At 45.6% G+C, this 23,455-nt stretch overlaps 1 protein-coding gene across 1 annotated transcript; it reads left to right on the forward strand.

The window, feature by feature from the left end:
- The first annotated feature begins 13,555 nt into the window (after positions 1-13,555).
- Positions 13,556-15,823, forward strand: FAM170B (family with sequence similarity 170 member B). Its single transcript, XM_065894916.1, has 2 exons — positions 13,556-13,719; positions 15,066-15,823. Exons 1-2 carry the CDS (start codon positions 13,608-13,610, stop codon positions 15,821-15,823), a joined length of 870 nt encoding a protein of 289 aa, XP_065750988.1. The 5' UTR covers positions 13,556-13,607.
- Positions 15,824-23,455: the final 7,632 nt, after the last annotated feature.

A 23,455-nucleotide genomic window follows, 5' to 3' on the forward strand; every position in this document is an offset into this window, starting at 1 on the left:
TTTCAAAATTCTCAGGGGATATGATTATGCACCATAGTATTCTCTTCCCAAACAAACTATCATTCAAGTGAAAAGGAAAAAAAACCTCAAAAACTCAGAAAATTTACTACCCCAAAATTCTTTCTGAAAAAAATGACTGGAAGATGAACTTCAGCAAAATGAAAAATGAATTTAAGAGGAATGTGTGAGATAAAAGAAGTAGCAGTGAGTAAAGAAACCGGTAAAATTTAAATTTAAATAAGTCAGGATTATTTTAAAAATTACTATACATTGCCATTCGTGTACATTGAAATCCCACATGATCTCAATATGGGAGGTTGTATGGGAGACAGATATGAAAGCATTATATTGTTCAGGGACATAATATATCAATAGAATATTGATTAATTCTCAGCAATGATAGAAAAATATAGTACTGAATTTGTGTAACGTAAATTCAGGAAGAGCTCCTAGAATAAAAAACATGGTGGGGGGCTTCCCTGGTGGTGCAGTTGTTGAGAGTCCACCTGCCGATGCAGGGGACACAGGTTCGTGCCCCGGTCCTGGAAGATCCCACATGCCGCGGAGCGGCTGGGCCCGTGAGCCATGGCCGCTGGGCCTACGTGTCCAGAGCCTGTGCTCCGCAACGGGAGAGGCCACAACAGTGAGAGGTCCGCGTACCGCAAAAAAAGAAAAAAAGGTGGGATGGAAAATGTCAAAGCAATTACAAGCATTTAGGGGAAAAGAAAAAGGAGAAAGAGAGGAAGAATTTGGAGGAGGAGGAGGAGGAGGGGAAGAGGAAGAATGAAAATTCTTGTGCATATTCTTTTGGCACAGACATGAGAATTTCTCTAGGGCAGATACAATTCTTATTCCTAAAAATGTAGCGTACGTGTGGCATGGCCAGTGTGAGATGATCTGAGCGGCAGTACTGTGTATAATAGTATCATTCCTTAGTATTTTGGGGAGCCTGGTCTCCAAGGCTGCTGGACCCAGATATCGCAATGGAAGCACATCCCTCTCTGACCTCTGTCCTCGTTTGCACCTCAGACTTGGCTCCGATGCCAGACTGCCCCGGGAGAGAGTAAGAGAAATAAATGCTGTTTCTGCCAGCCTGAGAGGGTGGCCTCCAGTGGTCTTGGCCAAGAGAGTCCTCGGGTAGGGGAGCAGACAGAATGAACTGTGAAACCACTTTGGCAGCAAGGGCAGCAACATGGTAAAAATAAGAGTAGGGGACAGGACAGCCCAGTGCCTGGTGAGGCTGGTGAGGCAGAGGGTGGGGATGCTGTGAGGACAGCTGCGGGTATGGGCTGAGTCAGGCTGAGGGGGACCTGTGGGTGTCAGGAGAGGTAGAGTAAGCAGGAGGAGGGGCAGGGCTACACTGATGTCTGTTCTCCGGTTTGGGAGGAGTAGCTAGCGTAGAGATGATGGCTGTTATTTCCATCAGTTGGAAGGACTCATATGGAACAGGCCTTCAGTATAGGAATCTCTGAAGTGACGGAAGGCACAGAACCCAGACCTTCTCAACTTGTCATGGTGGCTGTGCATTTATTAATGGCTCATCCCTAAAAGAACCATCAGTGTTGTAGAGGACCATGTGGAGGGTTTTTGTGCACCTGAATTGCGGGTGCCTCCCCTGGTCCCCAAGAAATTCCAGGCAGAGGGGTGGACTCCACTTCCCCAGAGAGGGAGGTGGGCAGATGAGCAGAATGGTGGGAAGGGAGTTTGCCCTCAAAGAAAGAGAGTTTTTTCCAAGCAAATGAAAGCTTTTCAGAGGAAATAATATCTAAAGAAGCTTTATCAGAAGTTGAGCCATGTAAAACCCTTGACGTACGGATAAAGAAAAATGAGTGCCAGCCAAGATGGGCATGACTTGGCCTCAAGCAGGCTAAAATCATCTCTTTTCATCAACTTCTTAAATGAGGATGGCAATGACTCACCCAGATGAGGGAAGAGGGGTGAGAAGGGGGATGAGGAATGGGCACAATCCCAGGGTGGTGACAGGAGCTGACTGAGCCCTGCAGCTGGGGGCGGGTCATGCTCTTAGACATCACCTGGTCCTGAGGGAGCCCCTCCACCTCCTCCCCCATTGTGAGTGGGGATCCTATGTCTGAGCTCTGAAAGCAATGAGTGGGAGGAACAAAAGGTCAGATTTAGGCCAAGGACAAGAGAAAACTTAAGTGTAGTGTAACTTCTAAGCTTCAGCTATTGTTCATGAAATCAGCTAGGCATTTTGCCTCTCAAAGGGAAACATCTCTTCAAATTAATGATAATTTACAACATGTCTTAGCATTTGCCTGGCACAATTGAAAATAAACATTGTAAAGCTGCCTTAGCCTTTGCAAGATGGAAATGATGCCAAGGCTGAGGCTCACACTAGCTCTTTAAGGGGCTCAGTTGCTCAGGACTGGTGGATGGCAGGTGGGTGGAGGAACTGTGGGCAGGGGCAGGTGTCCAGAGGGGGTGGGAAGGGAGATGGGGAAGGCACTGGCAGGACTCTGGTGGTCGCCAATGACAACCCGGCTTTCTGTGATAGGGCAAGCCTGTGCTCTGCCAATGCGCGCGGGTCCTAGTTTGGACACCTGGTTCACAGCTCAGCAGCTACTTGACCTTGGGCAAGTTAGACAGGCAAATTGGCAGGAGTGGAAGGGCCTGGGGGTTCTCCGGGACCATCATAAGGATGAGAAGACATGATGAAATGCCTTCCTCTGTGCCGGGCACATGGCTGGTGGTAGATAGATACTGATTCTTTTCTGTTTATGAACTTGGGGATGAGAAGACAGAATCTGGGTGATCCTTCCTCCCATCCAAGTGACTGGAACAGCTAATTCAGGTCTCAAAATGCCTGAAGCCCAGTCATACGCAATTTCCCCTCTCTCACCCCCTCAGGCGATGCGTGGCTAGAGAGGCTGCCCAGCCCTGCCCCCAGGCCCGACCCCGCCCCGCCATCCCCCAGCCCGCCTACAGCTGCCCTCTTCCCTGAAGTCAGGGCCTGCTTGCCCAGCTGGCTTTGATCAGTCTCTCACTGAGCCACTTTTCTGTTTTCATTCGTCCTTGTTTATGTTTCCTTGCAAACACATGTCATGTCTTTCCCACGGGCTTCTCTGTAGCCAGTTTATTTTATCCTTGTGTAGATAGGGCCAGGTTTCTGCCCTTTGCCCCAGCCGCATTTCCTGTGCCCAGTGAGCCAAACGCTGCTGCCTTCTGACACCTGTCCCGAGGTACTGGAGTGAGGTACGTGCCCACGGGACCTGGTATGGAGCATCCTGGGGATGGATGGGCAGGAAGTGTGGAGTTTTGCAAAATCTTACTTGTGAGCATATGTGTGTGTATATATACATATATATATTATATATATATAAATATTTTTTAATTTAGTATTTTTAAAAAAATCATTAATATTTAAATAAAACTAGAAGTAATTTATTGCTTATTTTCTTACATGTTTACTGTACAAAAATTAGAAAATAAGGGTAAGCAAAAGGATGGGAGAACCCCTTTTCCAAAGATAAATGTTGCTCACTTTTTGGTATGTATCATTCCAGACTTTACATATGTGAGCGTGCATATATATACATATACTAGGTTTCCATAACTGGGATCGTATGGTACATTGGACCCTTGAACAACACGGGTTTGAATTATGAAAGTCCACTTATACGTGGATTTTTTCCAATAGTAAGTACTGCAGTAGGTTGAATCCGTGGATGAGGAACCTCGGATATGGAGGGCTGACCTATTTTTAACTTGTGCAGGATGGGTGCCCCCCCCCATGTGTTCAAGGGTCAATTGTATATGGCTGTACTTCCTATATTGGGAACATATTTTCCTGAGCTCTTCATGAACTGCATTGCATCCCTTTTTTGGTTGTCCCATATTTTATTCTCAAACTCTAGCAGGCATCTGAATCAATCACACAGAGGGCTTATTTAAACCCAAATGGCTGGAGGTACTGGGGTGGAACCCAAGAATCTGCATTTCTAACAAATTCCCAGGTGAGGTTGATGTAACCCAATCAATTGAACCTCCTTGCTTGAGACACTGGTTGCTTCTGAGTTTGTGCGTATAAATAACACCGTATTGAAAATAGGCCAGAGAAATCTTGGCATACTGTTAACTTCCTCAAAGATAAAGTTCTAGAAGCGAGATTGCTGAGACTGAGGGTATCACAGGTTTAAAGTTGTTGCTACATATTGGCAGAACATTTGTTTCAATTAATATTTCTAACCAGTATACCGGTTCTGGACCTTGTGTTTATTTAATTCTTTTTTTGAAAGCTAAAATGTGTCCATCTGATCTAGCTAAGGAAGCTGAATTCCCCTCCCACAGGCTGTGTGACCCCAGGAAACCGCACCCACTGCTCCACGGCTGTTTCTTCATGTTGATAGGGAAAGGATACTCCTTTGCCCACATGTCTAGGTTGCTGTGAGAATCATAAAATGATGGTGGGAGTAAGTGCTTTTCCTACACTGTGACCCACATGCAGGTGGGAGGGTCTGAGCACTTCCCTGAAGGATTAAGAAACCGCCTCTATTGTGGAAACTCCCAGAAAGTTAGAATTACTGGGGGAAATTTGCCTAAAGGGCTTGTTTTCCCAGCCAGAACTGTGGGCTCCACTAACTGAATGTAGGAGCCTCCAGTGGTGCAACGGTAAATGTTTAACAACCTGCTCCCTCCCTGGTGGTGGGGTCTGGGGTGGGGGTAGGGGTGGTAGGAAAGGCCTTGACTGTAGCCTTTGCCAATTACCATGGTGTAAATCCACCCTCCAAGCCCTCTTACAAGCTGCCAGTGTGTCATGAAATGTAGTAAAATAGTTAGGAATTGATGAGTTCTGAATATTTATTACTTTTGTGTATAATATAATCTATTTAATTGGAAGTTTATAAGATTTTAATTGCAATAATGGCTATGTTTCACAATTGGCTTGCAAAAATTTTTGAAAGATTTATTAATTGGCTTTCCTTAGCCAGTCCTAGGTGGCCCCAGCACACCACTGGATGCCCCTCTTGGCTGGGAACTCATTAAAAATGCAAGTCACTTTTCCATCTTTCTGGAGGCATAATGCCTGGTTATGCTGACTTCAGTTTTTACATTTGGCTGTGGGCAACAAACTGGCAATCTGGATTATTTAAGGTTCCAAAGGTTTGGCATTTATATATTAAAATAGTCCAACATTAGGCTGTGCAAGGACTGAGGTCTGGGGTCCTGCTAAGACGTTTGGCTCTCATGCAGGGCTGCCAAGCTTCTCCGGCATACGTCTGGTGCAGAGAGAAACCCAGCAATGTGGGAGAAGCAGGCTTTGTTTCCAGAACCTCATCACTGATGTCTTGAGAGATCCGTTTTCAGTTGCTGCCATTCTTGCCTTTTAATTATCTTTGTTTGGGTTTATTGTGATCAATTTAATTTGTGTGCGTTGGGTGGTGGATCCTACAGTGTGACTGCTTCTTCTCACATTACTAGTGTTCGTGGCCCGTCATTTTCCAAAAAGCTGACCTGAATTTGTGTATACATTGTGGTCCAAATACGAGCTAGTCATACTTCTTTCACAAAGGCAGGTAAATAATATGAAACGTTATTTTGGGGTCTCTACAACGCTATTTCACTGTCATGCACCACTGCCTGTGAATTTGTGCTATGTCAATAGTCTATTATGTGTTGTAGCTAACAAAGTAATAATATATTTGCTGGGTTATCTTCAAGTTTTAGGGAATCATTTAAAACTATAACTCAGGGCTTCTCTGGTGGCGCAGAGGTTGAGAGTCCGCCTGCCGATGCAGGGGACACGGGTTTGTGCCCCGGTCCAGGAAGATCCCACATGCCGTGGAGCGGCTGGGCCCGTGAGCCATGGCCGCTGAGCCTGCGCGTCCGGAGCCTGTGCTCCGCAACAGGAGAGGCCACAGCAGTGAGAGGCCCATATACCACAAAAAAAAAAACAAAAAAAAAATACAAAAAAAACTATAACTCAAAATTTAAATAATATGCAGATCCTTTTAGTCTTCTCTTGCAAATAATAAAAAATTCATGTATGCTCCCCTCCAATCTTTATCATATTTGTTGAATTTCTGACAGCCAGAGTGGACTTGGGATGGCATCTTAGGAGAGCTGTCTGTCCCCTTGTGAAGTGAATCAGCGCTGACCTCCTTCTCACCAACACTGGCGGGGTTTCTCTTTCCTCCCCAGGATTGGTGCTCATAGCGCCAAGGATGCTGGCTGGTTCAGGTGACAGGTAGGAGGCGCACTGATCTCGCTGTTTTCTGCCCATTCCCTGTGCACTTGTAGGCGTGCTAGAGCCCGGTCCTGCCTCCTTGACCCTGAGATCCTCCACTTCACCCACCTGGACATGCTGATCACATGAAGCAGCCTGCCTACCGCAGCAAAGCCAAATGGGATTTAACCTGGGAAGGCAAGGGTGGTTCAACATTTGAAAAATCAAACAGTGTAATGCATCACATAAATAGAATGAAGGGACGTAATCATGTCAATTGATGCAGAAAAAGCAATCCACAAAAATCAACATCCTTTCATGATAAAAGCACTCAGTAAACTAGGATTAGAAGGGAACTTCCACAACATGAAAAAGGCCCTATACAAAAGCCAGCGATGTTCTCGATGGTAAAAGGCTGAACGCTTTCCCTGAAGATAAGGAATAAGACAAGGATGCCAGCTTTCAATTCAACAGAATACTCAAGTTCTCGCTAGAGCAGTTAGGCAAGGAAAAGCAATAAAATGTGTCCAAATTGAAAAAGAAGTAAAACTAGCTCTATTTGCAGATGACATGATCTTACGTATCAAAAACCCTAAAGAATCCACACACCCCAAAAAAAGCTGTTTGAATTAATACGCAAATTCAGCAAAATTGAATTTTAAAAAGTCATATTTCTGTACAACAGTAATGAACAATCTGAAGAAGACATTAAGAAAACAGATCCATTTACACAGCATCCAAAAGAATAAAATACTTAGGAATCAGTTTTAATCAAGGAAGGCAGGGTTTGTACACTGAAAACACACAGACACAAACCCCACTGTGGAGGGGGAGCTGGAACCAGTCTCACCGCCCTGCGGGGGTCAGCCAGCAGCAACGGGTGTGGCTCAATGGGCTGCCTCACGTGGCGGCCCCTAAGTCTCGGCCTTGGGTTCCTTTCTTGGGAACTTTCCTGTGGTAATTTCACGCAGCCTGATCCAGCCTTCCCAGAAATCCCCCACCTTACCGCCACTGCATTCCCGGAAGAAGGCATGGGATCAGCTGCAAGGCTTTGGGTGGTAGGTTGGGGAGAGACAGTGGCTGGGTTCCCCTGGGACACCTCTACCATCCAATAAGCAACTGCATCATCTTAGAAAAGAGCCACTTTCCCTGAAGGACTGGGATAGGAAAAGCCAGTCTTAAGACGAGAGTCTGCAATAGCCGTTCTGATTATGGGGATAAAAATAAATCATCCTAGTTCTGCTCTGGCGATCCATGAGCTGCTTTTCAGCAGGCGTGCAAATACCTTGGATGTTGGCTGAAGGCTGCATGGGGGTAAGCCCAGCACGTTTAGAAACTGTGCTAACTCACTGTTGGTCTTTAGGGTCCTGGGATCTCCCCCTCCAGGTGGGAGCCATGCTTCCAGAAGGTTCACTCAGTACGAGGTAGCAGCTGATGTCCTCAGAGCTGGGTCCAGGGTGACCTATGGCCAGGACATTTTGGACATAAGAGAGAAGGAAGACTCAGCCCTTTCCCCAGAGCTCTCCGCGTGGCTCTCTAAGAACATTCAAGGGGGAGAGACCAGCAGCTGCGATCCTAGAGCTCCTGGGTCACATGCGTGGCCTTCAGCTGGGATGTCCTTCCTCCCAGCTGAGGTCACCTTTCCAAGGAAACACAAGTTGGAAAAAGACACTTCTGAATCCAAAAATCTCGTTGAACCTTTGCAGTTCCATGGAGCCAGAGCTGGGGTGGAGGGGCTCTGGGCCAGGTTGGGGCTCTGGGGCCTGGAGCACAGCCAAGGACATGCCTGAGGGCCCTGCACAGGTGTCCCTCACCCTGCTCCCTGATGACAGAGAAGTCCTAGGCTATTTGTGTGGGCATCCTGAGGTTAAGGTCAAAACCCTGAGACAGTTCCAAACAAACCACAGAGAAGCAGCAGCCTGTTATTAAGTCTGAAGGAAAACAAAAGCAAAACTCCCTTCTCCGTTTGCTTGGGGAGAACTCTTCGTATTATATTTCTCTGTGGCTGGGTTTTCCCTCATGCGGTCCACTGACTCACTTCTTTTTAAATAGTGACAAGAAGCAACAGAAAATGAACTCGAAAGATGATACTTCCCTACTCTGATCCTCAACTTATCTTCTGGCACTTCCTCTGCAGAGTTAGCACAGGCTGAGGCCGTCAATAATTCCTGGGAATAGGCTTTCAGTGGGACGGACTCCCAGGCTGGAGGTCGCCCTATACCTGGCCCGCAGCATCTAAGGCAACTCACCACTTCCCCACCTCCCTCGGTGTTAAGTCTGATAATAGGAGTTTTTTGAGCGAGGCAGCGACAAGGTGGCTGGTGTCCCCTCAGGGGGCCCTATTTTCTAGTGTGAAGAGAGGAGTGCTGCCCACTTTAAACACTTTACACAGCGGCTCAGCCGTAGAAATGCTGCGACCGGTGCACCACCCCAGGTAACATCAGGCTCCTTGGCCAAGTGGACAGGCTATTTCTGGAGGCTCATCGGCTCTGGGATGAATGATCTGATTCTCCCTGTAGCCTAGATTGTGGCACAAGCCCATCTCTGCAGTTAGAAGTGAAGGGAAGAAAGAGGTGGCATCTCTGCTTCCTGCTGGGGCCGTGGCTGGTTCATTTCCTGTTAGCTTCTTCTCAGCTAAGAAAAAAATAAGTGGGGGGGTGGTGCTGAGAAGAGGAGGTTTTGGAAGAAAAGTGGAGACTGGAAAATCCTCCAGGCCTTCTTGATGAGGTTTAAGACTCACATGTGATGTGTGAGATGAGTTGGCCAGGAGTCAGAGCTCCGAGAAAGTGCTGCGTTGGTCCTTTTGGGGTTTTGCACACCAACCCTGCCGGCTTCAGCAGTGGAGCATGAAGTTCTTGGCGAGGCTGGAGACCCAGCTGGAAAACTGAGGGGGCTGGGACGTAGGGGGCTGGGTGGGTCTGGGCCATAACACCCCCACCCCTGCTCTTCCCCAGGGAGGGCAGAAACCCTGTATGGGTGGCCTTGGCTAAACATCTGCTTGGAGCAGGAAGCAGGGCTGGGACAGAGGACCTTCTTGTGGCTGCAAGCAGCCCAGAGCCCACATGAAAGTGAAGGACAGTGGCACACTTCGGTGGGGCTTTGCTCTAAGCCGCCCCTGCGCAGCAGCCGGGGGTCGGGGGGAACAGCATCGGACAGTCTGACAAAGCAGCCCTGCCTCTGGGGTGAGGGGTCAGCACCCCACCCTCCTATCTCCTGCCTGTACTTCATCTAACCCCTTGGTGTCTCTACCTCCCTCTGAATATGTGGTTAATTGTGTCTCCCTGGTGGGATTGTTGAGAGGGTTAGAAGGAACATGTGCACATTCTGGGGCAAAAAGGAACTGACCCAAGTAACTTTGGAAAATGGTGTTTTCAACTAGAAACTGTAAGGCTAAAGGCAAAAGGAACTGTGTGTAAACACTGTACTCTAGTTGGTAAAGTAGTTTCCCAAGGGCTAACAACTTTGAAGCTGTTATACCTGCATACTGGGGTTGAACAAGTGGGTAAATGGACAGTGGGTGGTGGGAGCCTTCCTCCCAAGTAGTGCTGGGGGAGCCACAGCGCTCAGCTGGGCCAGGATGGTGCACTGCAGTCCAGACGCTGGTCGGTGAGCTGTCTCACTAGAACATACTTAAACATTGCATTGAAAATCAAAGTCTGCTGAATTACTATGGCTGAGTAACAGTTTGCCCCCAAATCAGTGTGTGAATCTATGCTCACAGTTTCTGAGGGTCAGGAATTCCCGCAGGAGATGGCTGAATTCAGAGGTGGTGGCTTACCTCTGCCCTGAGATGCCTGGGGCCCCAGCTGGAAGATTCAAAGGCTGCAAGTTGGAATCATCTGAAGGCTGGTTCATTCACATGTCTGATGGCTGGCTAGGACCTTTGCCGGAACTGTTGGCTGGAACACCTCTATGTGGCCTGGGCTTCCTTACAATGTGGTGGCTGAGTCCAAAGGAGAGTGGAGAGAGAGAGAGAGAGACAGAGAAGGAACCCAGAGGAAGTCATATTGTCTTTTATGACCTAGCATTGAAAGTCTCCAAGCCTCACTCCTCTGCATTCTGTTGGGGGAGGTAGTTAAAAGGTCCACTCTGGTTCAGGAAGAGGGACCCTGTCTCTTGATGGAGGACTGTCAACTTCACACTGTAAGAAGATCACATGGGATGGGAGCATTGGTGTGGTCATTTTTGGAAAAGACCTACAATCTCCCATAGCCCCTCCTAATTTTTTCCCTTTCCCTGAGATCACCACTGTTCCCAGTGAGGTGTGATTATCTCCTCTGTGCCTTTGCATTCATAGACAGTATAGACTCGATTTAGGGCTTTTGGGGGAGGGGATACATATTTAGTTTTTATGTAAGTGGAATTCCCTTACATCTTGTTTTTTTCACTTAACATGGATTTACTTATTAGTACATGTAGATCTCTTTATCGCAGTATAGTATTCCACAGTTTGGTTATGTTGTAATTTATTTAACTACTTCTTTATTTTGATGGATCTTTGAAAAGTTTCCTTTTATTTTCTAGTATGGATAATACTGTAATAAATATTTCTCGATGTGCTATTTCACCCACATACACAAAATGTGAACGTTTCCCAGGAAGGAGGTGTTAAGTAAATTGCTGAGTTGAAAGAGCCCACTTTTTTTTTAAAAAATATTTATTTATCAGCATCTTTATTTGGCTGAAGTGGGTCTTCATTGCTGCACCGCAGGCTTTCTCTAGTTGCAGAAAGCAGGGGCTACTTGTTCGTTGGTGCACAGGCTTCTCATTGCATTGGCTTCTCTTGTTGCAGAGCACGGGCTCTAGGCACACAGGCTCAGTAGTTGTGGCTCGTGGGCTCTAAAGCGCACGCTCAGTAGTAGTGGGGCATGAGCTTAGTTGCTCCGTGGCATGTGGCATGTGGCAACTTCCCAGACCAGGGCTCGAACCTGTGTCGCTTGCACTGGCCGGTGGATTCTTCACCACCACACCACCAGGGAAGCCCTAAAAGAGCCCACTTTGAATTATAATGGGTGCTACCAAATTTCCTTTGAGAGAGGCAAGTCATGCACTTACCAGTAGAGTGTAAATGTGTTCATTTCCTTTTGTTCTCACCAGCACTTAGCAACTGTCAATCTTTGAAATTCTTGCTTGCCTTGTGGGTGAAAACAATATACTATATAGCATGTGTTTTTAATTTGTAGTTTCCTTCCTAGTGTTAGGTTGAACATCTTCTCATATGCTTATCAGCCATCTGCCCTTGTTCTCCTGGGAATTGCCTGTTCATTTCCTTTACTGAACTGTTCATTTCAGTTTTACTGAAAAGCAGAGAAATGCAAATGTAAACAGTGAGATGTTTTCTTTAGCAATGAAATTAAAAAACATTGACATGTATACACTGATGTGTATAAAATTGATGACTAAGAAGAACCTGCTGTATAAAAAAATAAGTAAAATAAAATTAAAAAAATAATAAAAAAGATGACAAAGATTCTCAGTGCTTGTGATTGATAACATTTAAGTTTAGAAAAGCCACCCTATAATTACAAATGTTAACTTATATTTTCTCTCTAAACATTTTAAATTAAAAAGCAACCCCAGAGCCATAAAAAATAGTCTTAGTTGTCTTATATGAGGTGATACCAAAGTTGATTTTTTTTTAAGTGAATAAAAGTTTTCAGCATCATTTTTTTTTCTCCCAGACTTTTGTTATTTACTTTATCTCTTAAATTCAAATACGTCATGTGATCTTTTTCTGGACTATCTTTGTCTTCCATTGATTTAATTTTTGTGCTAGTACCCCTTGTGTAAAGGCAAGTCTCTTAATTTATTAGGCAAGAAAGAATACATTTGCAGTGTTTCCTCTTCCTGCCAGGGAACATTGTCTCTTTGTAGGTGCAAGTGTGACTTTCCATTGCCCAGTAAAGCTCTGTGGTATTTTGCTTTACATAGTGGCTTCTAGTTCTGGAGAGGAGTATATTCCTAGATGCTGGCTGTGCCGGTGGTGTTGGTGTTGCTTTCAGGATATGGGGATTGTTTTCAATCTATCACCTTTTGAGCTGTTGAGAATTTGAGATCCAGAGGAATCGAGTTGGTGAGACTGAGCAGGGGTTGGGGGAATATGGGGAGAAGTGTTTTGGAGGAAGTGTCTTCAAATCCTAAGACATCCTGGAGCAGAGAGAGACGGCAAGCTGGAAGATGTGCCAGAGCGATTGTGTGTGGAGTGAGGTTTGTGCAGGTGGAGAAGCAGGAGGGGACTCCGAGTTGTGGGGTAAGAACCAGCCTGCCTTGGGGCTACAGGGATCTGAGGGGTAGAAAGAAGGCAGCTCCCCTAGGCAGGCAGGCCCCTGTCAGCTCATCCAAATACTGTCCAACGTGTTCATCATTTATTTATTTATTAATCTGACAATTATCTCTAGAATGCTTGTTAATGTGTCAGTGTATTCCAGATGCTAGGGATATAGAGGAGGAAATGAATGACATCTCTCTCCTCCTGGAGCTGACATTTAGGAAGAAGCAGATGAATGCAGGGAAGTTGTTATGTATATACATGCATATGTTATAGAGTCTGAGGGTGATGGATGCTAGGTGGCTCTGATAGGTGCTGTTTCAGCAGAGATTGCAGTGACAGAGTGAGCCATGCGGGCCCTAGGGGAGGGCACTCCTGGCAGAAGGTAGGGCAAATGCAAAGCCCAGAGGCAGGAGCACCCCTGGTATGTTTGAGTCGCTGGAGCTGAGCGAGGGTGAGTACAGAGAGGGGAGACTTGAGGAGGTGCCTGGGGACGCAGGCCACGGAGCTCCAAGAGCCCTAATGAGGCAGCAGTGGCGACTCTGGAGTAATGCGGGGGAGGCAAGATTTCAGGTCATCTGCTGCTGCCACAGTTCACGGTAGGCCCACTTTGATGTTGGGTGATGATAGTACGTGTGTGAGCATGTATGTGGTTAAGTGAATATGGTCTGAATTTGTATGTGTGAGTGTGTATGTTTCTTCATGTTTAAATGTGTGTTTATGTATGTTTGAGTGTATGTGCGCCTGAGTGATTATGTGTGTGTCGGTATGAGTATACATGTGTTCACATGTGTGTAAGTGTCTATGTGTGTGTGTTTAGGTGTTTGTGTCTATTTGTGTGTACATGTGTTTATACGTGTGTGTGTCTGTGCTTTATGTTTGAGTCCCTGACAATACACAAAGCAGGAAAGGTCCCGACAGGGAATGAGATCCTGGTGGGGAGCCTCTCTTGGCATCCTGGCTGGGTCTGTGTCCTTGCCATGGGTCACAGAACAGACCAGTGTCACTGATGAGGTCACAGAATAAAGCCAGGAGCCTAGTGACCATGGATGCCTAGAGGCCACTCGGCCTGGGGCCAGCGCAGGGCTTCAGCACTGCCCGAGCCAACTCTCACCCAACAGCTGGAGCTCTGAGTCCCTGGGCACTGTTGTCATCATGAAGCGTCACTTCACGGACCATAGGGGAGAACAGTCACCAACGGACGGGACCATCCTCAGCCTGGCCGGCCCAGGGTCCGTGGAGGAGAGCGTGGAAGTGCACTGGTCATGTAGGTCGAAAGAAGGGGTGTGGCTGATGTGTCCCTGAGAGGGTGGTCCTGGAGGGGGTGGGGAGGGGAGGGCACCAGATCGCCCCTTGGTGCTGTCACCAAAGTGCTTTGTTGACCATAAAAATGGACATGGGTCTGACTGAGGCCGCTGTTGTGAGCACATGAGGTGATTTCAGAAGGTATGAGGATGAAATCCTGAAATGTTAGTCATGTATTTTAATGTGCTTTGAAAAAAACAGAATTGACATGTCAGTTCTGTGATTTCAGCAGTGATGTAAAAAATTCCTTTATAATAAATAGATTAAAGTTAATCTAGAACATCAATTTGAAATGACCATGGGCAGCACCTAAGGGTCACACCGGCTCTTGGGACTGAGTGACCGGCACCAGCTCCGGCTCCATCAGTCATTTCAATGCTCTGTGCCTCAGTTTCTTAATTTGTCAAAAATCATAACAATGGAATTTCTTAGGATTTTTTTTTTAATATTAAATGAGTTAAAATGTGGCAAGCACTTAGCACTTATACGGTGACGGGATCCAATGGATGTTCAAGGAAAGGGTGAGATGCCCCTGGGGGAAGACGAGACATGTTACAAATGCCAAGGGGAAGGTTGGGCTGAGTGGCCTGGCCAAAGCACTTCCCAAGTCTGGCTTCCTAAACTGGCTTTATTGAGCTGTGATTTAAATACACAAACCTCACCGATTTTGTGTACAGTTTGAAGAATTCTGACATGTGCACATTTGTTTAACCACCACAAAGATCATGATGCAGAATATTTTCATCACCCTCTAAAAGTTCTTAGTGACCCTTTGCGGTCAGTTCCCCTGCCGCCCTTAGCTTCAGGTAACCCCTGTTCTGTTCTGTCTCCCTATAGTTTTGCCTTTTCTAGAATGTCATCTAAATGGGATCAAATACTCTATGACCTTTTTACCCTGAGTTCTTTCATTTAGCAGAAGGCATTAGAGACTCATCCATGTTTTGCATGTAACAGTGGTTTATTCCTTCTTATCAACAAAGAGGATTGCCCTGTGTGGGTAGGTGTCCCACAGTCTGCATTCAGCAGTTGATGGCCTTTTCGGGTTTAGTCAAGTGCTTGGATATTACATTCATACATTGTTTGATCCCCGTCATCACATCCATAACTTTAAGATATATCTGTTTATACATTTGATCTTTATCCTCGCCCCAAGAGAAAGGCATTTCATCCCCACTTTATGGGGAAACAGGCACAGGGAGCAGAAAGTACCTGCCCAGGGGTCCCTGGAGCCTGCATCCTTTCAGAGACCTGAGGTGGGTTGTGGCACGGATTCCTCAGCACCGATGCAAATGTCCTTCCACCTCCCAGGGACATCTAAGAGAGAGGAGCCGTCTCCGTGGCCCGGCCTGGCCGTTCCCCACGAGGAGGACATCTACTTCTCGGGCAAGGGTCGGGGCATGCTGGGCTGGAGCAGCTCGCCATCGTCCCGGCCCTCCTCCGAGTACCAGTCCTACTCCCAGGACCAGTCATGCTCTTCCAGCACGTGTGGTGGCGAGGACACTGCCCGGCAAAGCATGTGCGCCTTCTACACCCATGTGAAGACGGTGCAGGGTGTGGCCGTGGCCTGGGAGACCGACTGTGGCTTTGAGCCGGTCAGTCGGCAGCCCCGCATCCACGAAGCAGAGTTCATCAAGAGGCAGAGGCGGAAAGGCTCCTCCTTTGAGATGGCTTCCAACACCGACCTGCGCTGGGAACTGGAAGATGGCAAGAACAACACCTGCCCAGAGCCGGACGACACGGAGCTGCTGGTGCCCCTGGAGTGCTGCCTGCAGGAGCTGCGGGCCACCCCGGACTGGCTGGTCACCACCAACCACGGGCTGCGGTGTGTGGCCTGCTGCCGGGTCTTCCCCACGCTGGAGGTGCTGCTGGAGCACGCCCAGTATGGCATCCAAGAGGGCTTCAGCTGCCAGATCTTTTACGAGGAGTTGCTGGAGAGAAGGTGGGCCCGGGGCCAAGTGCAGGAGCAAGAGCCAGAGGAGGAGGGACAGAGCACTTCGGACAGTAGTGAAAGTCCAAGACCCCATGTCAAGTTGCTTCCGTCACAGTCACGGTCAGAGAAGCAATGAGCTGGAGGTGATGTGCCCCACCCTGCGCTCACCTCCGGCACCGCAGCTGCTCCTTTCCCGGCCATCAGGACCACAGCCACGGGTGCAAGGAGAGAGGATGAGGGCCGGGGAAGGAAGCGTGCCGAGATGGGAGGGCCGTGAGAAGGGACGGGGAACGCACCCTCCAAAGGGCACAGCGTTTCAGCTAGAGTCCATTTCAAAACCCGAATCAAGTGTTTCTGATGGTGGGTGCAAGACCTGAAGCCCGCAAGCGTGTGGCCAAGGCAATTCTTAATTTTTCTGGTGGGTCTAGTGGGTTGTGACTCATAGGAGAGCCAACTGCAAATGAAGCATCAGCCCTAATTTTTTCATTGTTAGGAACTCATCATAGGCCCTAGTTCTATGTCTTATTTTAATGGGATTAAACTTGAATAACTCAAAGTTTAAGGCAATGACTGAGTGAATCATATTATTGGACCCACTGGAAATTGCCATTTCTGAAGGTTACACGCTGGCACGGACATCCCGAGACAGCAGGTTCCCAGAGGTAGAGATGGGGGCTGGGTAAGTCCTGCTGATGCATGCGTTCAGATATGTCAACTCTGTTTTAAAATGTTGCTACAGAATTTTTCTTTGCCCTTACAGGGGGCTGCATTCATTCAAGAAAATACATGGATGGCCCACTGTGTGTTAGGCATACTGATGAGACATGTACCCCAATCGTGCAGTGAGAGGCAGGTAGGACAGACAATTGCAAGCCAAGGGGATGAATCACCTAAAGGAGGTTTGGGGAGCCCAGCGGAGGGCCCCCAAACTCATGCTGATTGTGGAGGAAGGAAAACATTCCAAAGAGGTAGGTGTTCACAAAGGCTGGGAGGACAGGTAGAATTAGTGAGAACCAGGAGTTTTCTTCAGAGTCATTAAAACTAACAAAGATTGTTTCTAGGAGTGGGTGAGCCCTGTTAAAAGTGAGAGTGAGTGGGAGTGAGCTGAGGGTAAAATGTTTCCTTTCATTTGGCACATGGAGGTTGCTGATGGCTATGATGAGAGCAGTGCCAGGGACTGAGGGTGGCAGAGGCCAGGCGGGCATGGGGCAGTAGTGGGCACACAAAGAACCACTGGACACAAACATTAGACAGCTCTGCTGGCAAGCTTGTCTCAAAAGGAAAGCAATGATGGCTTAGCTGGACAAAAGGAGACTACAAAAAGGCAAAGATGGGGAGAGAGCACGTTTATTTGTAGTGGGAATGATCCGAAAGAGAGAGGGAGGCAGGGAATGCAAGAAAAATGGGGAAAGAAGAGCCAACTAAGAGGAGGCTGGATCCTGACCAGATACGGAGAAACCAGCCCCTGACGAGAGAAACTTCATGTTCTCTGTCGTAGGCAGGTGGGCAGTTAGGTCAAGTAGGGTTTGGGAGCCAAGAGGATGGAACTTGAATTTTTTTTCCCCTGAAAACTGCAAGGAGCTCCTGAGGAATGTTCAGCAAATCAGGTTGGCCTTTGTGAAAGATCTCTGTGGTGAGCAGGGTCAAGAATGGATGAGAGAGCATCACTGGTGCCAAGGAGCGCAGTTGAAGAGCTGTAGGCAGGGTGAACTCGAAGAGATTTAGGAGATGCGAATCACAGGTTTGGGCTAGTGTTTGATGAGGGTGGTAAGAGGAAGTTGTCCACAACAACTTCCAAGTTTTTTTTTTTTTAACCTGAGTGGTTGGTGAATGTGGGTTCCATTTTGGAGCACCAAAGGACAAGATTTGCTGGGATGCCCATGAGCCCACTTTTGAATAAGCTCAGTTCATGATAGAAACCTTTGGAAGGGAGCTAGTTAGAAGGATCCGGGGCTTTGAAGAGTTTGGAGATAGATTTGTGGTCATCTGGGTATGTGTGGTTACCATGGCCCTTTCCGTGGCCTTGTGTTAGATGCATTCTCTGTACCAGTCCCAGTGCAGCAGAAGCTATGGGATCATTTTGGAATGGATGTCAACCGTGGGGATGATACTGCAGCACCATTTTCAAGATGCAGCAGGGTCACAGACTTTCTCAATTCACTTTGAATAGGGCTGGAGGACCTTCAGGAAGAAAAGAAAGGATAGGACAATGGTCCAAACTTTGTCAAGCTCTTCTGAGAAGAGCTATGTGGTGTTGGAGGGAGCTCAGTAGGCAGGTCGAATCCAAGGACTATCTAAGGGGAGAGGAGGCAGCTGAACCAGAAATAGCGAGCACTGGTGAGGAGGAGAACATTTCTATTTAGAAATCAGGTGCAGAGGGAACAAAATGAGGCATGGCATCTAGGCTCTGGAATTTCAGCCTTTAAAAGACAAGTGTATTTATGTGTTAAACATGGATATTCTAAGGGCCAAGCATTGTTCTAAACACTTTATGAATAATAAGTCGTGTAATGCTCTCCACAAACCAATGAGGTGGGTCCTAGGATTAGTCCTGTTTTATAGGTGAGTAAGCTAAGACCTTGTCAAGGTCATAGAGCTGGTGTACAGCAGAATCAGGCTTCACACCCAGGCAGCCTGGTTCCAGAGCCTACACTCTAACCATCACACGAAGAAGCAAAATTTTAACATAAAGACAGATGCGAGATATTCAGAATAGCAAACATGTCAACTCCACAGGTTGTATTTTCTTTAGATGAAGTAGTAGCAGCTGCAGACAGGGGGAAAGATGATGGGCATTAAGGACAAATGAAAGATGACAAGAACATTGGGGAAACAAATTTTTAATGTAGAGGATAACTTCAGCTGACATGGATGGAGGAAGGAGAGGATAAAATTGTTCTTCAGATAGTGACTTATTTTTAAAACGTATCTCAAACTCAGCTGAGGTAAGTATTCATTCATGGTTTAAACTCATCACTTTGTAGAGACCTGGGACCTCCACCAAATAAGACAAGGATCAGGGTGAGTAAGGGGAACCTTTCCAAAGGATCAAGGGACCTCAAACATTTTAGATCTTGAACCACTTTACACCATTTATTTTCCCAAACTACAGAAAGAGATGGAACTTATTTTATGAAATTTACAGAAATGTGACAACAAAGCCTGACAAAGATGGCACTAAAAGAGTAAACAATATATTGATCTCACTTATAAACACAAAACGATATCTCATCAAATTTATAGAGTGTGAAAATAACAATTCACCATGATTTGAGTTTGGGGCATCTCATGACTGTAAAGACAGAAATTGTTAAATCTAACAGTACTTCATATTGAAAGAAGGATCTTATGATAGTCTCAGTAGATATTAAAAAGAAAAATATTCAAAAATAACCCCATACATTTATGGTCAATTGTTTTTCACCTATGGTGCCCAGATAATTCAACGGGGGAAAGGATAATCTTTTCAGCAAATGGGCTGGGACAACTGGATATCTGTACGCAAAACAGTGAAGCTGGATTTCTACCTCATACCACATATACAAATTAAAATAAAAAAGATCTAAATGTAAGAGTTAAAACTATAAAACTCTTAGAGGAAAACAGAGGTGTAAATCTTCATGACCTTGGATTAGGCAATGATTTCTCTTAGATATGACACCAAAAGCACAAGCAAACAAAAATTATATAAATTGGCCTTTGTCAAAATGAAAAACTTTTGTGTTCAGAGGATACTATTAAGAAAGTGGAAAACAATCCACAAAATGGGAGAAATAGTTGCACATCGCATATCTGATAAAAGTCTGGTTTCCAAAATATGTAAAGAACTCTTACAACTCAACAATAAAAAACAAGTCTCTCAATTTAAAAACGGGCTAAAGATTTGAAAAATATTTCTTCAAAGGAGATATACAAATGACTAATAAGCATATGAAAATACACTCAACATCATTTGTCTTTAGGGAAATGCAAATCAAAACTACGTGAGAAACCCACCAGGATGGCTATAATAAAAAAGAACATAATAAGAAGAGTTGGTGAGGATGTGGAGAAATTAGAACCCTCATACAATGCTGGTAGGAATGTAAAATGGTGTAGCCACATTAGAAGACATTCTGGCAGTTCCATAAAAAGTCAAAAATAGAGTTACTATACAGCTCAGCAATTCTGATAATTGAAAACAAATGTCCACACAAAAACTTGTACATGAATATTCATAGCAACATTATTTCTAATACAAAAAAGTGAGAACAACCTACATGCCCATCAAGTGATGAATGGATAAACAAAATTATTCAGCCATAAAAAGGATTCAGTACTGATCTATGCTATAACGTGAATGAACCTTGAAAATATTATTCTAAGTGAAAGAAGCCAGACACAAAAGGCTACAAAATGCATTATTCTACTTATATGAAATTTCCAAACAGGCAAATTTATAGAGACAGAAAGCAGATTGATGGTTGCCTGGGATTCAGGGAAAGGAGAGGAACGAGAAGTGACTGCTAATGGATATGGGGTTTCTTCTTGGGGTGATGAAAGCATTTTGAAATTAGATAGCAGTGATGATTACACACGTTGTGAATAGCCTATAGACCACTGAATCACATGCTTTAAAGAGCTGAATTTTATGGTATGCAAATTATATCACAATTTAAAATGTAGTAAATACAACAATAATTCCTATATTATTTTTAGAACTAAGGATAGAAGTTTTCTTCAGATGATATAGAGTATTTATCTTAAACCAAGTAGCAAAAAATCTACAAGTGTTCCCATTGAAATCAGATAAAATATGTCATCTATTACAATTTTTTATTTAACATCGTTCCGGAGGTTACAACCAATTCAATAAAACATGAAACAGAAATGTTATATATAATGGACAGAAAATTCTGTTCGTTTTTTTAGAAAAAGACAATATACTTACCTTGGAAACTCAAATGAATTTCCAAAAAAAAAGAGGTAATCGAAGGATTGAGACAAAATATATATCAAAAGATTTCCTATGTACTAAATGTGACTGATTAGGAAATAACATGGAAAATATTCCATTCACTAGATACACAGATATTCTTGGAAATATTGCAAGTGCAATGAAACCTCAAAGTGATTATCTCCAGTTGATAATTGTTGATAAATTTTGGTTTTCCTGTAACATGCATTATTCTTTGTTTTCCATTTGAGGAAGCATGGCTTTTATAATAAAAAGGCAATAAAACATTTAATCAAACATTACCTGAGGTTAGAAGTGACATTGGGGGCCTTCTGTGTCCACATTTGTGGTCTATTGACCACATTCTGAGAAGCCCAGCTCTTGACATCTTAATCCTTGGCTCTTCTGAATCAAATTAGCTTTGATTTTAAGAGGACTTTATAATGAATGAGGACTCAGCCAACTCAAGAGAGTTAAATTACAAAGCTCTTTTTGTGGTGTGTCCTCATTTCTTATAAAGGTTGAAAGCTGTGAGTGAGAGGGAGATCTCATGAGAAAACTGTGGTGGGAGCTCAACAGCAAGAAAGGGTAAAAGATAGTGAAAATGGGAAGAAAACAAGATCATGAAAACGGGGCTTTGCAGGGAGACAGAAGGGGAAAGAGAGAAATGGCAGATGTTAAGGAGGATACATTGACAGGGGAATGTGATGTCACAAAGGTGGTCCAGGTATGAGGCTTCGGTGGGGGAAGATGAGGGTCCATCAAAGATGTCAGAGTCCTGACTGACCTTTCCATGGGAGTCTCTGAGGTGCTCAGCTATGGATACTGTCATGGGCTGAATTGTGTCCCCCTCCCCCAAATTTAAAGGTTGAAGTCCTAACCCCTAGTACCTCAGAATGTGACCTTGTTTGGAGATCAGGTCTTTAAAGAAGTAAGTAAAGTAAAGTAAGGTCATTATTAGGCTGGGCTCTAATCCAATATGACTGATGTCTTTATAAGAAGAGGAGATTAGGACACAGACACACACAGAAGAAAGACCACAAAATGGAGACGCAGGGAGAAGACAGCCATCTGCAAACCGAGGAGTGAGGCCTCACAAGACACTAACCCTGCAGACGTCTTGATCTTGAACCTGTCCTCCAGAGCTGGGAGATAATACATGTCTGTGGTTTAAGCCCCCCTATCTGCAGTGTCTTGTTATGGCAGCCCTAACAAATGAATACACATGCTGGGGCGGCAGCCAGGAAGGCTTGAGGAGGTCCCTGTTTCTGGTGGGGAGGCTTCCGGGTCTCAGGCCCTCAGGAGAGCAAGCACACGGTGAGTGCTTAGTCAGTATTTTGTCGATTTATATGCCCAGAATGGCATGACTGAATTTGGGACCAAGAGGCTGACTTTTGGCAAATACGGAGTGGGATTACTGGCCCTGAGCACTCAGAGTGCTTTGGGCTCCTATCAGAGGGGATCTGGTGTGTGTGTGTGTGCGTGGTGGCATGTAGGTTGGTTAAGAGAATACAGTATGTTCCCTTCCATTCTCTTCTAAGTCTCTACTGCTTCCCCTGTCAGTGAGACTGACGGGAAGCCCCCACCTAGAAGTGAGCTGGGCCAAGGATGATGAGGACCAAGATGTGCTGAGCTGTAGGCAAGACGGAACAAGAGTTCACAAAAACAGTTCATGAAAATGCCACGTCTCGAGCTCAAAGCACGGTGCCAGGAGCCCGACCCTGTGTGTACACGTAAGCACGTGTGTGTGCATTTGTGTGTGAGTATGTGGTACGTGCTGCTGTGCACTGGGCCGTGCTGTGCCTGGCTGGGGTGCAGCACAAGGACCTGGAGAGAAGGTCCATGAATGATGCTCTAACCCCTGAGGGCTGTTTTTGTTTTTTTTTTTTAACATTTTTATTGGGGTATAATTGCTTTACAATGGTGTGTTCGTTTCTGCTTTATAACAAAGTGAATCAGTTATACATATACATATGTTCCCATATCTCTTCCCTCTTGAGTCTCCCTCCCTCCCACCCTCCCTGTCCCACCCGCTCTGCTGCCGGACTTCCTGCAGCCCCTCCCAGGGCATACCCAGGAACTGCAGTGTGAGGTACCATCAATCTTAGGAGAAGAGAATGAGAGTTCCCTACAGCGGTATTTTGCAAACTTGAATACTATCCTTTCAAAGGCCAAGAACAGGCCCGGGTTGACTTAGTTATCGCTGCTTACACAATGACTTAAACAACACAAATATTCAAGTTTATAAGTTCCTTGATAACCATAAAAATAAAAACACATCTACACATTAAATACAAACACAATTACAACAGCAATAAAACTCAAACTAACAACATTAATTTTATGTCACTGCTGAGCTTGGTGTTTGCAAAAACAAGTTGCTTCCTAAATGAATATGGGACTGAATACAAGGTAGATTCTTCTGGGGCTGATGGGTTCTCACTGCAGCATGCTAAGATGACACAATCTCCCAGTGTGGACAGTATGTAAAGCTATACCATCGGAGATCATCCCATTGCCAACCTACATGCAGGAAAAACACAGAGATGATTGATGGCCAGTGTCTTGTATTAGGTATCAGAGTCCAGCAGGGACATTTACGATGCTGTGTGTAGAGATTTGTATAGGAAACCGTGGGGGCTCTGAAGAGGGGACCTAACTCAGCCTTTGGGGGCTTGGAAGGCTTCCTGGAAGAGGTGATACCCCTTCAAGCAGAGTCTTGAAAGGATAGAAACCCAGCACCCCCCTGAAGGGGCAACTAGCCCAAACATCCCAAACTGAGCTAGGACTGGGGCTCTGCATTTCTAGAATAAAGGCTATCACTATAAAGAA

The sequence above is a fragment of the Phocoena phocoena genome, chromosome 16 (genome assembly GCF_963924675.1).
Source record: "Phocoena phocoena chromosome 16, mPhoPho1.1, whole genome shotgun sequence".
Lineage (NCBI taxonomy): Eukaryota > Metazoa > Chordata > Mammalia > Artiodactyla > Phocoenidae > Phocoena > Phocoena phocoena.